Source organism: Chiloscyllium punctatum, chromosome 37, assembly GCF_047496795.1.
Source record: "Chiloscyllium punctatum isolate Juve2018m chromosome 37, sChiPun1.3, whole genome shotgun sequence".
In the NCBI taxonomy this organism is placed as follows: domain Eukaryota; kingdom Metazoa; phylum Chordata; class Chondrichthyes; order Orectolobiformes; family Hemiscylliidae; genus Chiloscyllium; species Chiloscyllium punctatum.
Genome location: NC_092775.1, coordinates 32,610,067 through 32,624,421, shown reverse-complemented (window position 1 = coordinate 32,624,421; position 14,355 = coordinate 32,610,067). Strand labels below are relative to the sequence as shown.

Below are 14,355 nucleotides of genomic sequence, written 5' to 3'. Positions count from 1 at the left end.
GTCCAGGAATCATTGTACTTCCCTTTTCAATGGTATGGGAAACTCCCCATAACTTTTGTTTTCAAATCCCATGGAGCATTTGTCCATGTCCAATAACATGGCACAGGAACATGACTTGGGCTTTTGCAAACTCATTGTTAATCAGGCCAGGTTTATCCCCAAGCCTGCTTCCTTAAGTTGATCGAACAATTCCAATCGATGCACCTAATGTTCCTTCCATGTGTAACTAAAAATCACCAGATCATCAATGTATACTACACAATTAGGTAATCCAAAATAACCTTTTCAGTCTGTAAACTGTGGCTATTGCATCTTTCATACCAAATGGCATGACTTTAAACTGGTACAGTCCATTCAGCGTCACAAAAACTAAAACTTCCTTTGCTCTTTCAGGTAAGGGTACCTGCCAGTGAGGAAGTGCATATGGTATGAGCAGGTAGGGAGAGTTAAGTTTTGGGTTGTGTGAGACAAAGGCTCAGCTAGCATAACTTGGATCAGATAACTTGCAGTAAACAATGAGGTGCTGGAGGCAAGGGTAGTGGGGGTTGACAAGGTAAAAAGCATTCCTTATGTAAAGCAATTTAACTAGATGAAAAAGTAGTCATTATGTAAAGTCAGTTAACAAGGTGAAAAACATTATGTAATGCCAGTTAACAAGGTTAAGAACATCCATTGTATAATACCAGATGGCTTAATCTTTACTGTTGATGCTCGCTGATTGCAACCGTCACCCAATCAATATAGACATTGCCTTATCTGGAAGCTGCTCCCTGTAAGTGACTATATAATTCCTTAAGAATCTGCTGTTCGAGAAAAGACTGAGAACCCATGTCTCTGTGCACATGGGCAATCATTCTCTCTCTCTCCAGTGCCCGGAATAAAGATGGAGGTAAAGCCATACTGTCTTTGAGTGTTTGCTTCAACTGATACAGGATAGGGAAATGGGATGACAACAGTATCCTCTAAGGAAGTCTTACTTTGAAGTACAAGTTGCTTATCCCACCTTCTCAATACATTCTTCCAAACATGGATTAGGATATGAATCAGATCTTGTAACTGCACTGACTTTGTGATAGCCCATGTATAATCATTGTATATCAGCTGGATTTGGCATCATTACTCTATGGGTGAGCTCCACTTGCTGCAACTCATTTCGATTATATGGCCTTTGAGCATGCATTCAATCTCTTTGTGAACCTATGCCAACTTTAGAGGGTTAAGTCGATAAGGATGTTGCTTCTTTCTATATGGCATTATCAAATATTTCACTTCGCTCAATTTCCTTTTGATTTGATAAGATCCACTAAACTTTGCGTTTTAAAAGTTCACCCACCATTGTGAGTAACACTAACACTTTATCTCCACTCGCAAAATTATGAAGTTTTGATTTCTTGTCTGCTTCCTTTTCATCACATGCTGTGCTGCTTTCAAATGCTGTCTAGTCAATTCATCCACTCTATTTCATCTTTCTTTAAAATCTGACACATAATCCAAAGATATGGTCTCTGAACTCTGAATTACCAATTTCACCTCAATCCCAAAACCTAATTCAAATGGACTCAATTCAGTTGATTCATTAGATGCAACCCTAATCACAAAAAAAAACAATTGGAATTACTTTATTCCAATCCTCTGGATAGTCATGACTATAGGCCCTCAGCATGGTCTTTAAAGTTTGACTTATGAACCAACTGAATCATCTGCCATTTCTGTTGCTAATCTTGCAGTCTTAACTCTTTGTTCTTCCACGTGTTCTCCACTTCAGGTAGTGAATTTTTGAACTCTTCCAAAATAATTGTCAAAAAGTGTAATATGTCTGATCTATTTTCCACAGACCAAAATTACTTTTTAATCCTTTCACACTCTATGTTCATTTGACCACGTCCCCTCTTTAGATTCCTAAAATGTTGCCCAAGGGCTTCTGGTACTAGCTCATATAGATTTAAGATGGTATTTTATCTTCATCGTACTGCCCAAATACGTCATGTGGTAATGATGCAAATACCTTACTAACTCTAGCTATCAACTTTATTTGAAAATAATACCCACATGGTCACCGGCCATTTCATTTGTTTAGCCACTTTCTCAAATGAAATAAGAAAGGCTTCTACATCCTTCTTGTGAAACTTAGGCAACGCTTGGATATATTTAAACAGTCCCTACCAGGCCTATGGCTATGATGCAATTACCTCCACCATTTTAAGTCAACTTCAGTCGAGTTTTTAGTTCCAACCTCTGAAGTTCAAAAACTCTTTCACCCCTTCTGTTTTCAATCATAATTTAAATTGTTTCATTTCCTTTTCATGCTCAAACTGCTTCATTTGTGATTGAAGTGTAATCATTTCCAATTTTTCCAAAGGCATGCAATTGCTGGATATATGTTGCACTATTGCTGCAATTAGAGTCAGAGTCATAGAGATGTACAGCATGGAAACAGACCCCTCGGTCCAACTCGTCCATGCCGACCAGATATCCCAACCCAATCTAGTACCACCTACCAGCACCCGGCCCATATCCCTCCAAACCCTTTCTATTTATATACCCATCCAAATGACTCTTAAATGTTGCAATTGTACCAGCCTCCACCACTTCCTCTGGCAGCTCATTCCATACACGTACCACCCTCTGTGTAAAAAAGTTGCCCCTTAGGTCTCTATTATATCTTTCCCCTCTCACCCTAAACCTATGCCCTCTAGTGCTGGACTCCCCGACCACAGGGAAAAGACTTTGTCTATTTAACCTATCCATGCCCCTCATCATTTTGTAAACCTCCATAAGGTCACCCCTCAGCCTCTGACGCTCCAGAGAAAACAGTCCCAGTCTGTTCAGCCTCTCTCTGTAGCTCAAATCCTCCAACCCTGGCAACATCCTTGTAAATCTTTCCTGAACCCTTACAAGTTTCACAACATCTTTCCGATAGGAAAGAGACCAGAATTGCACGCAATATTCCAACAGTGGCCGAACCAATGTCCTGTACAGTCGCAACATGACCTCCCAACTCCTTTACTCAATACTCTGACCAATAAAAGAAAGCATACCAAACACCTTCTTCACTATCCTATCTACCTGCGACTCCACTTTCAAGGAACTATGAACCTGCACTCCAAGGTCTCTTTGTTCAGCAACACTCCCTAGGACCTTACCATTAAGTGTATAGGTCCTGCTAAGATTTGTTTTCCCAAAATGCAGCACCTCGCATTTACCTGAATTAAACGCCATCTGCCACTTCTCAGCCCATTGGCCCATCTGGTCCAGATCCTGTTGTAGTCTGAGGTAACCCTCTTCGCTGTCCACTACACTTCCAATTTTGGTGTCATCTGCAAACTTACTAACTGTACCTCTTGTGCTCTCATCCAAAGCATTTATGTAAATGACAAAAAGTAGAGGACCCAGCACCAATCCTTGTGGCACTCCACTGGTCACAGGCCTCCAGTCTGAAAAACAACCCTCCACCACCAACCTCTGTCTTCTACCTTTGAGCCAGTTTTGTATTCAAATGGCTAGTTCTCCCTGTACTCCGTGAGATCTAACTTTGCTAATCAGATTCCCAAGGGGAACACTGTCGAATGCCTTACTGCAGTCCATATAGATTACCTCCCCTTCTCACATGAACGAAAGCAATCCCAACTTAAGCTTGTTAATTCCAACAGCTTTGCCTTGCTTACTTTGTACAAAACTCCCAAAATTATTTCTTCCACATCCACGAAACTCTTAGTGAGTGAGAGAGCCATTATTACACAAGGCACACCCTATTTAAATCAACCGAATGTAACAACTGAAAAGAGAACACCAATCCTGTCAGCCTTTGTGTCCAATAATTCTAAACCTAACCTGGAATCAGATTCTGATCCTGACAAGAGCCCCCAGTGTGGTGCGATCCAGACCAAACCTGCTGAAAACATGTTAACGTAAGCTAGGCCTTACCTTTTTCTTATTTTCAAGTTTACGCGCTGCATCCCAGAAACAATTCATTTAAGCAAAACACACTTTGGTTTGATACTACAGTTAAAATACAGACAAAGTTAAAAAAGAATTAACTGTAAATATTGAAATGCGGAACAAAATTTTAAATATACGCTACTATTAAATAACTTACAATATAATAACATTCCATTACACACAAAAGAAAATTCAGTTAAATAGATTGTCTCACGTGCAATTCTAGCAGCAGGAAGAGAATGCCAGCATTTAGTTGTAAAAGTGAGAAATAAGACCTTCCACATCCAGCTTCAAGATGCCAGCAAATGCTGAAAGCTAAAACATAGTGCTGTGGGAGCTTGATCCCATCCATTCAATTGCTTCTGTTGTTCCAACTTTGAATTAAAAAAATCAAAGCCACAAAAGCTTTATTGACTTTGAGCACACAGCCTGACACCTCTGTCTCATACTTTCTTCACAAAGCAGAAGAACAAAATGCACCTCTTAAAGGCATAGTATTGTCACATAACCCAGAGCTTTTTTCACCCTGCTGTCCTGGAATTATATTCCAGGATCACTATCTTTACATTTAGTTGGATTCAAACCACAAGCTTGTCAAATTTGCAATGTCAAGATTTGGAGAGGAAGTAATTGAATCTATAGGGAGCACCAGGAACATAAAAAATTAATTAAGTACAATATACAAATGGACATAGTAGTGAAAAACACAACTATTGCTTTTATAAAAGTAAAGACACAAAATAATTAAGTCTCAGACTCTCATGAATGAGAGCAGAATAAACAACTTAAAGCTGAGAAAATTCTAGACCTTTCAATTTATATAGCAACCAAATAGTATGCTGATTTTTAAAAACCAAACATTAAAGTTTAAGGAGGACAAAGTTCTAATCTGGTTAAGCCCAAATAATACGTTTAAAATAAGGTCTTAAAAACGGAGGTTTCCGGAATATAAAACAGACCCATTAGCATCTATGTGAACAAAACTGGATAAAGAACTTCTACAACGGAATCTATTATTTCCCATCACCAGATAATGGTAGATCTAAGCGTTTCAGCAAGTTTTGAATTTTCTTTCAGATATTTAGGATTTGCAATTTTTTCTTTTCATATGTCTTGAATTCCACAGTATCAGAGAATTATTGGAACAGAGAAGGCAGAATCCTGAAATACAAAACTGACCTCCAGTTTTAATAGATTGAGGTATGTGCAAGACTTGTAAAACATGGATTTTCGCTGACTTGAAAGGAAGAAACTGAGGAAGAACTAGAAAGATATAAAAGTAAGTAAATGCAATGGAACTTTGTAGCACAGGAAGTGTCAAAGGAGGTCATGCATTTATGCCAACTAAAGAACAATCCAATAATCTAACACACTGTCCATTCTCTGAGCACTACTAGGTTTTTCTCCCCATCAAATATTTAGACCCTTTTTAAAAACAAATTGATTACGGACAGTTTCCAATAAGACATCCCCATGTTCCATCTCAGATCTGAGCAAAACAAATCTCCCTTTGTATGTTCATTAATATACATGGAGTTAAAGAGAACAGAAAAAGTTTTATCAATTTTCTGATGGAAGTCCCTTATAATTCTGAGCACCTTCATCAGATCTGCATAGTTTTCCCTGCTTTAGTGATGGGAAATACCACTATATTAACTGATATGACTTATCTCAATATTCATCTTCATATGCCGATTTACCAATTCTTACCTTAGCATCCTTCTTCAACTACCCCAAGCCAGATGCAATAGCTTGACTGCAACCCAAGCAATTTTTGCATAGGTTTAGCATGACTTCTTTGCTTTGATACTCTTTCATAAATAGGGGCATCTACAATTCAAACTTTCAATAATTCAAAGCTTTAAACAAGTGTTAACTTAACCTTCTACTTTAAAAATCTGTCCATATCAAATGCTGACTGCTTTAAAGTTTTATAATTTAATGTACAATTACTTCTCTTATTCTATATCTCAAAATACGTCACCTTCAACTCCTTACATTGAATTTCATCTGGCATCTCTCTGTCCAACCTGTTTTCTACTAAAGCTGCTTGGTCATCTCTGACTAACAGTTGACACGGTATCCCTAAAAGGGCTCAATGTTGATTCCAGGAAGATATGTCTAAGCACTCAAATGTTCTATTCATCTAATCTTCTGACTAGCTTACTATCCTTGTTTTCACGTGCCCTTTAACATCATTCTTAGGTGTGAGCTACAACTTTCTGGAAATATATACACACATTCACTGCAATCTATCAATACTATTAATTATTGCTACACAGCTATTCTTCTTAAAAGAATGATTCATTTTGTCTAGAATAATTATGTCTAGGGTGGTTACTGAGGTTGTAGATGTCTTGTGAGTTAATTTTTCAAAATTCACTAGATTCTGAAAAAGTTTCATTATCAGAAGGAAAACAGCAAATATAATACCTATAGGAAACTATAGACTAGTTAGCTTGATGTCTGTCATTAAAAAGCTTTAGAATAAACTTTATTAAGGTTATAGTCAGACACTTCAAATAACAATGCAATCTAAAAGAGTTAGCCTGATTTGAGGGAAATCACATTTAATCAATTTAGAAAACAGAACAGCACAGGAATAGGCCCTTCAGTCCACAGGTCTATGCCAATTATGATGCCATTCTAAACTAATCCCATTTGCCTGCAAACTGACCACATCCCTCTATTCACTCCCTGCTCATGTTTCTATCTAAATGCTTCTTAAACATTGCTAATATACTTGCTTCTACCACCTCAGCAGGCAGCACATTTTAGGCACCTACCACCCTCTGCATAAAAAGCCTGCCTTGCACATCTCCTTTAAACTTTCTGCTTCTCAAATTAAACCTATGCCTATTTCTATCCTGGGGAAAAGACTCAGTCTCTTCCTTACCCATGCCTTTCAATTTTATATACTATTTGGTCATCCCTCAGCCTCCGATGCTCTAGTGAAAACAATCCATGTTTGTCCAATTTCTCCTTATAGATAATACACTCTAATCCAGGCAACGTCTGATAAACTTCTTTTGCACTCTCTCCAAAACATCCATATTCTTCCTACAGTGTGGCAAACAGAACTACACACAATACTCCAAATCTGGTCTAACTAAATTACTAAAATGGTGGACTGACAGTAGTGTGGATTTTACAGTTACTACATTTCAGTAGAATCAGATTTTTCAATTCACTTTTGATTCTCGAAGAGTCAAAAAGCATATTTTTTAAAGCAGAATTGTGTTCGCAGAATTTTTTGGAAAGGCTTACATCTCTTACTTCTCGATTTCTTATACTTATTCGATTCAGTACTATAAGATTTTTATTTTAATTCATTTTTGGTTCTTTTATAGTCAAATACCCAAAAAAATGCATGTGACTTTTTTCAAACAGTGTTTTGTTAACAAACCTCTTGGAGAGGCCTACCACATGGATAGCTCACTTTTTATTCTCTAAAATTATACATGTAGAAGAGTTTTTTTTAACATCGCTAAATAGATTTTTGTTTTACATTGAGGACTTTTTGAAAACATCACTAAAGAGTTTTTTTAAATCGCAGAGAAGAGTTTATTTTTAAACGGAATTGTGTTTACGGAGCTTTTGGAGAGGCCTACATGTTCATGGCTCTGGAGATTTTTTTTATATCTTAGAAGATTGAAAGTTGCCTGCTAGATCACTTGAGGAGTCATGTTTTAATTTCAGTTGTTAAGCTAAGTAACTCATTTTATTTAAGATTCATATACTTGATTTTGTTTTCTTTTTTATTTTTTGCAGTTTAAGAGTTAATTATTTGGGTAGGGAAAGGAAGTTTATTTTAGAGGTCATTCTGCAATGAAATGTTTTGTTAACAAATTCACTACAACGCGATGGACAATTTGGGGATGCTGTTTCTAAAACACAACTCTTAAAACTTGCGCTGGCTGTAATACGATTACATCACCAACACTAAGCCATTTCTAAAGCGTGATTTTTCTATAACACAGGGTTGCATTAAAACACAAGCATCACGTTATAGAAGACCTACCTGTATATATAAGGTGCTATTGTAAGCGGTTTCTTTGTCGGCTTAACATCATTGAGGGCATAAAAAGACACAGAGTTAGATGGCTCGTAGATTTAGAGAAGTGATTACACAGCAGGATCAGTCAATTAGATGGGTGACTGTCAGGAAAGGAAAAAAGGTAGTTCAGAAGCGAACCTGTGGCTATTCCCTTCTCAAATAGTAATGCAGTTTGAGGTACTGATGAAAAGAATAGTCTCAGAGGAAAATAGAAGATGCAGTCAGATCTTGTACAATAAGAATGAATCCTGTATTAGATAGGGTTTGACAAAATTTAAAAGAATAATTGTTATAGGAGACTGTTCTGTCAAGCACACAGAAGGTTCTGCAGCAGCGAACGTGAATCTAGGATAGTACATTGCTTTGCTCGTGCCAGGATTAAGGACATTAAAGAACGTTTGAAGCATATTGCTAAAAGAGCAGAGTGAGAAACCGTTCTACACATTGGTAGGAATGACAGTTAAGAAAAAGACTAAGGCTTTACAGAGTGAATATAAGAGGTTACGTAGAAGATTAAAACAGAACCTCACAAATAGTAATTTCTGGCTTACTCTCTGAGCCAAGCTTGAATGAGGGAAAGAATAAAAGGTTAAAGAAGATAATCAATGGCTGAAGAGGTGGTGTAATGTTCAGGGATTCAAGTTCTTTGATCATTGCGTTCTCTTCCGAGACAGAAAATACCTATTCATAAAGTGAGAATTTCACCTGTACTAGAAAGGGACCAATATCTTAGTGGAAATATTTGCTAATTCAAGAAGAGAGAGGGTAAACTATTAGGATCCCTCCACTACCCCTCTCTAAGTAGCAGAGTAAATAAAAGATAGATGAGGATGGTGTTGAATCTGAAAAGAACAATTAAAAAATACAAGAACATGTCAGAGAACAAAGTAATTCTTAAGAATTAAACTGCATTTATTTCAATGCAAAAGGATCTTACAGGTAAGGCTGATGGATTGGAACATCATAGCTATTACAGAAACTTAGCTGAGGATGGATAGGACTGGCAGCTCAATGCTCTGGGTTTCAGATGTTATAGGAACAATAGAAAAAGAGACAAAAGAGGAGGGAGAGTGCCATTTTTGAATAAGGATAACATTACTGTTGTAACTAGAGAAGATATTTCAGAAAAATCACCTGAAAAACATGAGTTCAAATTAGAAATAAAAAGGAATGATCACATAAGAGATTGTATTATAGACACCCCTTCCCTGACAGTCAGAGGGGATCTGAGGAACACATATGTAGAGAAATCTCAGAAATAAGAAAAAATAATAAGATTATAATAAGTGATTTTAATTTTCCAAACACTGACTGAGACTACCATACTGTGAAAGATTTGGATGGTGAAGAATTTGTTAAATGTGTTCAAGAAAGTATATAAATATTCCTACTAGAGAAGAAGCAAAACTTGATCTTCTCTTGCGTATTAAGACAGGGCAAATGACTGGAGTAATAGTAGGGGAACACTTTGGATCTCGTGATCATAATTCTATTTGTTCCAAAATAATTATGGGAAAAAATAAGCCTTCCATAAAAAATTAAATTTTAATGGCATGAGACAAGGACTTTCAAAAATTGATAGGAGTAGACTGTGTGCAGGTAAAGGGACATCTGATAAATGGGAGGGTTTGAATTAAGGAGAGGCTGGGATTTTTTTCACTGTAGTGTAGGAGGTTGAGGGATGACCTTATAGGGGTTTATAAAATCATGAGGGGTACAGATAAGGGTGGCACATCAGCTTAGTGTTAGCACTGCTGCCTCACAGTGCCAGAGACCCAGGGTCAATTCCATTCTCAGCTGACTGTGCATGTACTCCCCAAGTGCTCTGGTTTCCCCCAGATGCTCCAGTTTCCTCCCACAATTCAAAGGTGTGCAAGTTAGATAAATTGGCCATGTTAAGTTACCCATAGTGCTCAGGGATGTGTAGATTCAGTGCGTTAGCCATGGAAGATACAGAGTTATAGGGTAGGATGCTCTTCTGAGGGCGACTGTGGACTCATTAGGCAGAAAGACCTATTGCCACACCGTAGCTGTTCTATGGATAAGGTGAATGGCAGGTGTCTTTTGCCTAGTGTGGAAGATTTCAAGACTAGAAGGCATTTTTTAAGGAGAAAGGAGAAAGGATTAAAAAAAGACGTTTTCACTGGAGTTTAGAAGAATGAGGGGTGACAAGATCCTGGATGGTCTTGACAAAGTTGATGTAGATATTGTGCTTCCTTTGGCGGGCAAAATCAAAATTAGTAGTCACACTGTTAGGATAGAAATGAATAAGATTTCTTTGAATAGAGTTGAAGCACTTTAGTACACTGTCTCAGGTGGAGGTGAAAACAGAGAATTTGAATCTTAAGATGGAAGGAGATAGATTTTTATGTAATTGAAATCAAAAATCATTGAAAGTAGATGGGAATATGGAATTCAAAACACAAGCAGATCAGCCATAAACTTATTGAATGAAGGAACAGTCAGGTTTGGCTGAATTGCCTAATTCTGCTCAAAATTCCTACATTTGTAACTTGTTTCTAGCTACTTAAGTTATTCAATCTTTCCTTCCTTCTTAAATATGAACGTAACCTAAGTTAGCAACCCTCCAAAGGAGGAGGGAAAGTACATATCTATCAATAGTGAAAGAGTGCTAGGGAAATTAATGGTGCTAGAAATCACTGGCTTTGGATCTGATGGGAAGCATCCTGGGATACTGAAAGTAGTAGCTAGAGATAATGGACGGACTGGTAGTTATCTTGTAGGAATCCTTAAGATTCTGGAAAAATTACAGAGGATTGGAAAACTACCAGTGTAACATTCATTTAGAAAGGGAAGGAGACAAACAGATAACTACGACCCAGTTAGATTACTGTTTGTTGTTGGGAAAATGTTAGAGTTGAAAAGGGTCCTAACGGCCAGCCTCGCAAAAGGTGGTGCATGTATGGAATGAGCTGCCAGAGGAAGTAGTGGAGGCTGGTACAATTATAACATTTAAAAGGCATCTGGATGGTCATATGAATAGGGAGGGTTTAGAGGGATATAGGCCAAGTACTGGCATTGGGACAAGATTAATTTAGGATATCTGGTTGGCATGGACAAATTGGACTGAAGGGTCTGCTTCCATGCTGTACATCTCTATGACTGTAAAGGACGTAACAGCGTATCATTTAAAATTAATAATTTGAGCAGGCTGAGTCAATGTGGCTTCATAAAGTGAAAATCAAGCCTTACAAATTTGCTTGAATTCTTTAAAGTAACAAGCAGGATGGATAAAGGGGAAAACAGTGTATGTAATATTTAAATTTTCAGAAGTCATTTGATAAAGTTTCATACATTACGTAACACAAGAGCTCGTGATATTGGAGGTAGTATGTTGACAATAAAGGGTTGGCTAACTAACAGAACACAGAATTGAGATATTGCGGGGTGGGCATTTTTAGGATGGCAATCTATAACTTGTGGAGTGCCACAGAAATTACTGCTGAAGCCACCATTATTTCCAATATATATTAATAACTTTGATAAAGAAACTGAATGTAGTATAGGGGCCCTCGATTTATGAAAATCCAACTTATAAGGGGCATAATTTTACAGACCCGACATATGATCATTTCTTGCACGGTCCTGTATTGTGTTCCAACTTACGTTCGGAGTTCAGAACAGAACCTGTTCACAACCTGGAGACTACCTGTATAGCCAAGTTGTATGTGATACAAAAATAAGTGGGAAGACTAGTGGTGAAGATTGTAGAGTCCACACAGGAAGATAGACAGGTTAAGTGCATAGGCAAAAACTTGGCAGATGGAATATATAGTGGGAAAATGAGAAGTTATGCTTTTTGGCAGGAAGAATAGAGGAACCGATTATTGTTTAAATGGAGAAAGGCTGTTGAAAGCTACAGAATAATGGGATTTTAGAGTCCTTGTCCAAGATTCACATGAATACCTAGGTTCAGCAGGTTAATAGAGAAAGTAAGTGGAATGTTAGCCTTTATTTCAAACAGAATGGAGTACAAATGCTAAAACCATAAGAAGCACTAATCAGAGAATAACTGGAATACTGTGACATTTTGGTTCCCTCACTGAGGGATGTGAGGAAATATTGGTCCCCGCATCGAGGGAAATTTACTGGGATGGGAAGACGTTTAGGGAAAGTTCACTAGGCTGATATGAGGTATGGAGGAGCTGTTTTATGAGGATAAGTTGGGCTTGTATTCATTGGAATTTAGAATGAGACACCACCTTATTGAAACAAAAGATTCTTAAGGAACTTGACAGGGTAGGTACAGAAATGTTGTTTCCCCTAGGACCACAGAACATAATTTCTTTATAAGTGGTCATACATTTAAGACAGATTAGGATAAATTTCATCTCTCAGAGGGTAGTGTATCTGTGAATTCCTTACTGGAGAGCGATGTTGAGGCAGGATTGTTCAATATGTTCAAGGCTGAGATACATTTTAAATCAATAAATGATTCAAGGGTTATAGAGAAAAGTCATAAAGTGAAGTTGAGAATTCGGATCACCAGAAACAGATCATACTCAATGGGCTGAATGGCCTACTTCTGTTCCTGTCTTACGATTGTACAAATTCCAAACTCAAAAAAACATCAGAAACATGGAGGCTGAAGTTTCTGCTAACTCTTCACCATTCCAGGATGCATGTCACATATCCCTTCCCTCTTTGAAGTCCACCATCAATTCTTTATCCAATAGCAAACTTTCCTGTCTCATACCTTCACATTTCAACTGTCACAATCTTCTCTGAAAACAAAGTCTTATAATTCTTCCACGACTTAATTGAGGCAAAATGTTCTCAGTATTAATTGACATAGTTGTTAAACCATTTATGTGAATTTGTTCTCATATCAATCATACAGAAAAGGTAAACCAATAAAAACAATTAGAAATTCAACTGCAATATTGGAAAAAGATTCTGGGTGTTTACTGCAACTTGTGCCACTCCCACTGTAGTGCACTACAAAACCTGTCCGGTTATAGGCATTATTTTACTATACATGATTTGAATTTTAAAGCCACAACCTTCAAGTAGACACAAATCAAACTGAAATCAAGCGAACGTAAAGATACATTTCAAATGGCAGGCTTAAATCGAGGCACTGAGTAGTAATCTGACACTGAAGGTTCCCCAACACAGCTCTAACAAATGTTGTGGAACAGGCCACCCCTGGCAGTCTCACAATAGCTGAGAGAAAATCCCCTTGCGCCTGGATTAGACAGAATGACAATGAGTGAAATTGGCACCACATATATTAATTAAACGGGAAACATCCAAAAAAGATTGTTAAACTAGTGAAGTGGAGGTGGAAGGAAGCGGGACACTGGCGTTCGTAGGTGCGGACCAAAACCCAGAAAAAGGAGAGAGAAAAAGCGGCGCAGCCTCAGCCTCACCCTCAGGAGAGAGACCGAGACCAGGTCAGGGCGGCAGCGGCAGTATCGCAGCCTGGCCACTGGCCCAGGTGAACCGAGACCGATAAACTGTGATGGCACCCCCCTGACCAACAACACCCGCACAGGTTCAATTTCCGATGATAAAGGCACTTCCCCCACCCCCCCAGGCTGAGTAATCCGGTAGGCCGGCTTCCTGCCTGGGCGGCAGGGCTCCAGTTCCCTCAATGCCCTCCAGTTCCGCCCAAACAAACCGCGCAGGCTCTGGGCCCCCGAGGGAAGGGGGAGGGGGGTGGTGAGGGGTAACTGTGCTGCAGAAGCGGCTGTTGCTCAACCTCACTCCTCTCCGCCTTAGGGCCCTTCCCCAGGAACCAGCGACTCTCAGTCAACAGCAGAGAGAGAGGAGAGCGCACGGGGATTTGGGGGGGGGGGGAGGCCCCTTCCACCCTCCCGCCGGGCTCAGCCCCTCCCCGAGTGGAGTCTGTGGGAAGCGAAGCGAAGCGAAGCGAAGCGAAGCGGAAAGGCACAGGCTTCCCCCCACCCACACCCCCCGGACTCACTCTTGCTCCCGGTGGTCGCCATCTTGTGTCGCTACCGGTCGCTGCTGACCTCCGCCGGTCGTGACGTCACTAAACGCGGGAACTACCCACGGGGGCGCGCCCCGCGGGCACGACGACGTCACGACGCACCGTCGCGCCCCTCCATCCCATCCCCCACCCAAACCCCAGGCGCGCGCCCTCCCATCCTCAACCCCGACACGGGAACGCGCGCGTCTTTTTTTCCGTCCCACCAAAGGTGTGCGCGCCTAGTGCCCACTTCACCCCCCCTCCCTGCCGGGTGCGCGGCCACTGCCCACTCTCCACCCCCCCCCGGGGGGCGCGCTTACTGCCTGCTCCGCCCCTTCCCGAATGCGCGCTCACTGTCAGCTCCCCCTCCTGGGTGCGCGCTCACTACCCAACCCCCCCCGCC

The 14,355-nt window shown here is 39.7% G+C and overlaps 1 protein-coding gene across 1 annotated transcript in view; it reads right to left on the bottom strand.

The window, feature by feature from the left end:
- The window catches only part of LOC140462979 (ubiquitin-conjugating enzyme E2 variant 1-like), a 50,487-nt gene extending 36,418 nt beyond the window's left edge, over positions 1-14,069 (bottom strand). The window contains exon 1 of the mRNA XM_072556553.1: positions 13,947-14,069. Coding sequence (XP_072412654.1) covers positions 13,947-13,968 — 22 coding nt within the window. The 5' untranslated portion in view covers positions 13,969-14,069. The remainder of the gene's footprint in view (positions 1-13,946) is intronic.
- Between the last annotated feature and the right edge of the window lie 286 nt (positions 14,070-14,355).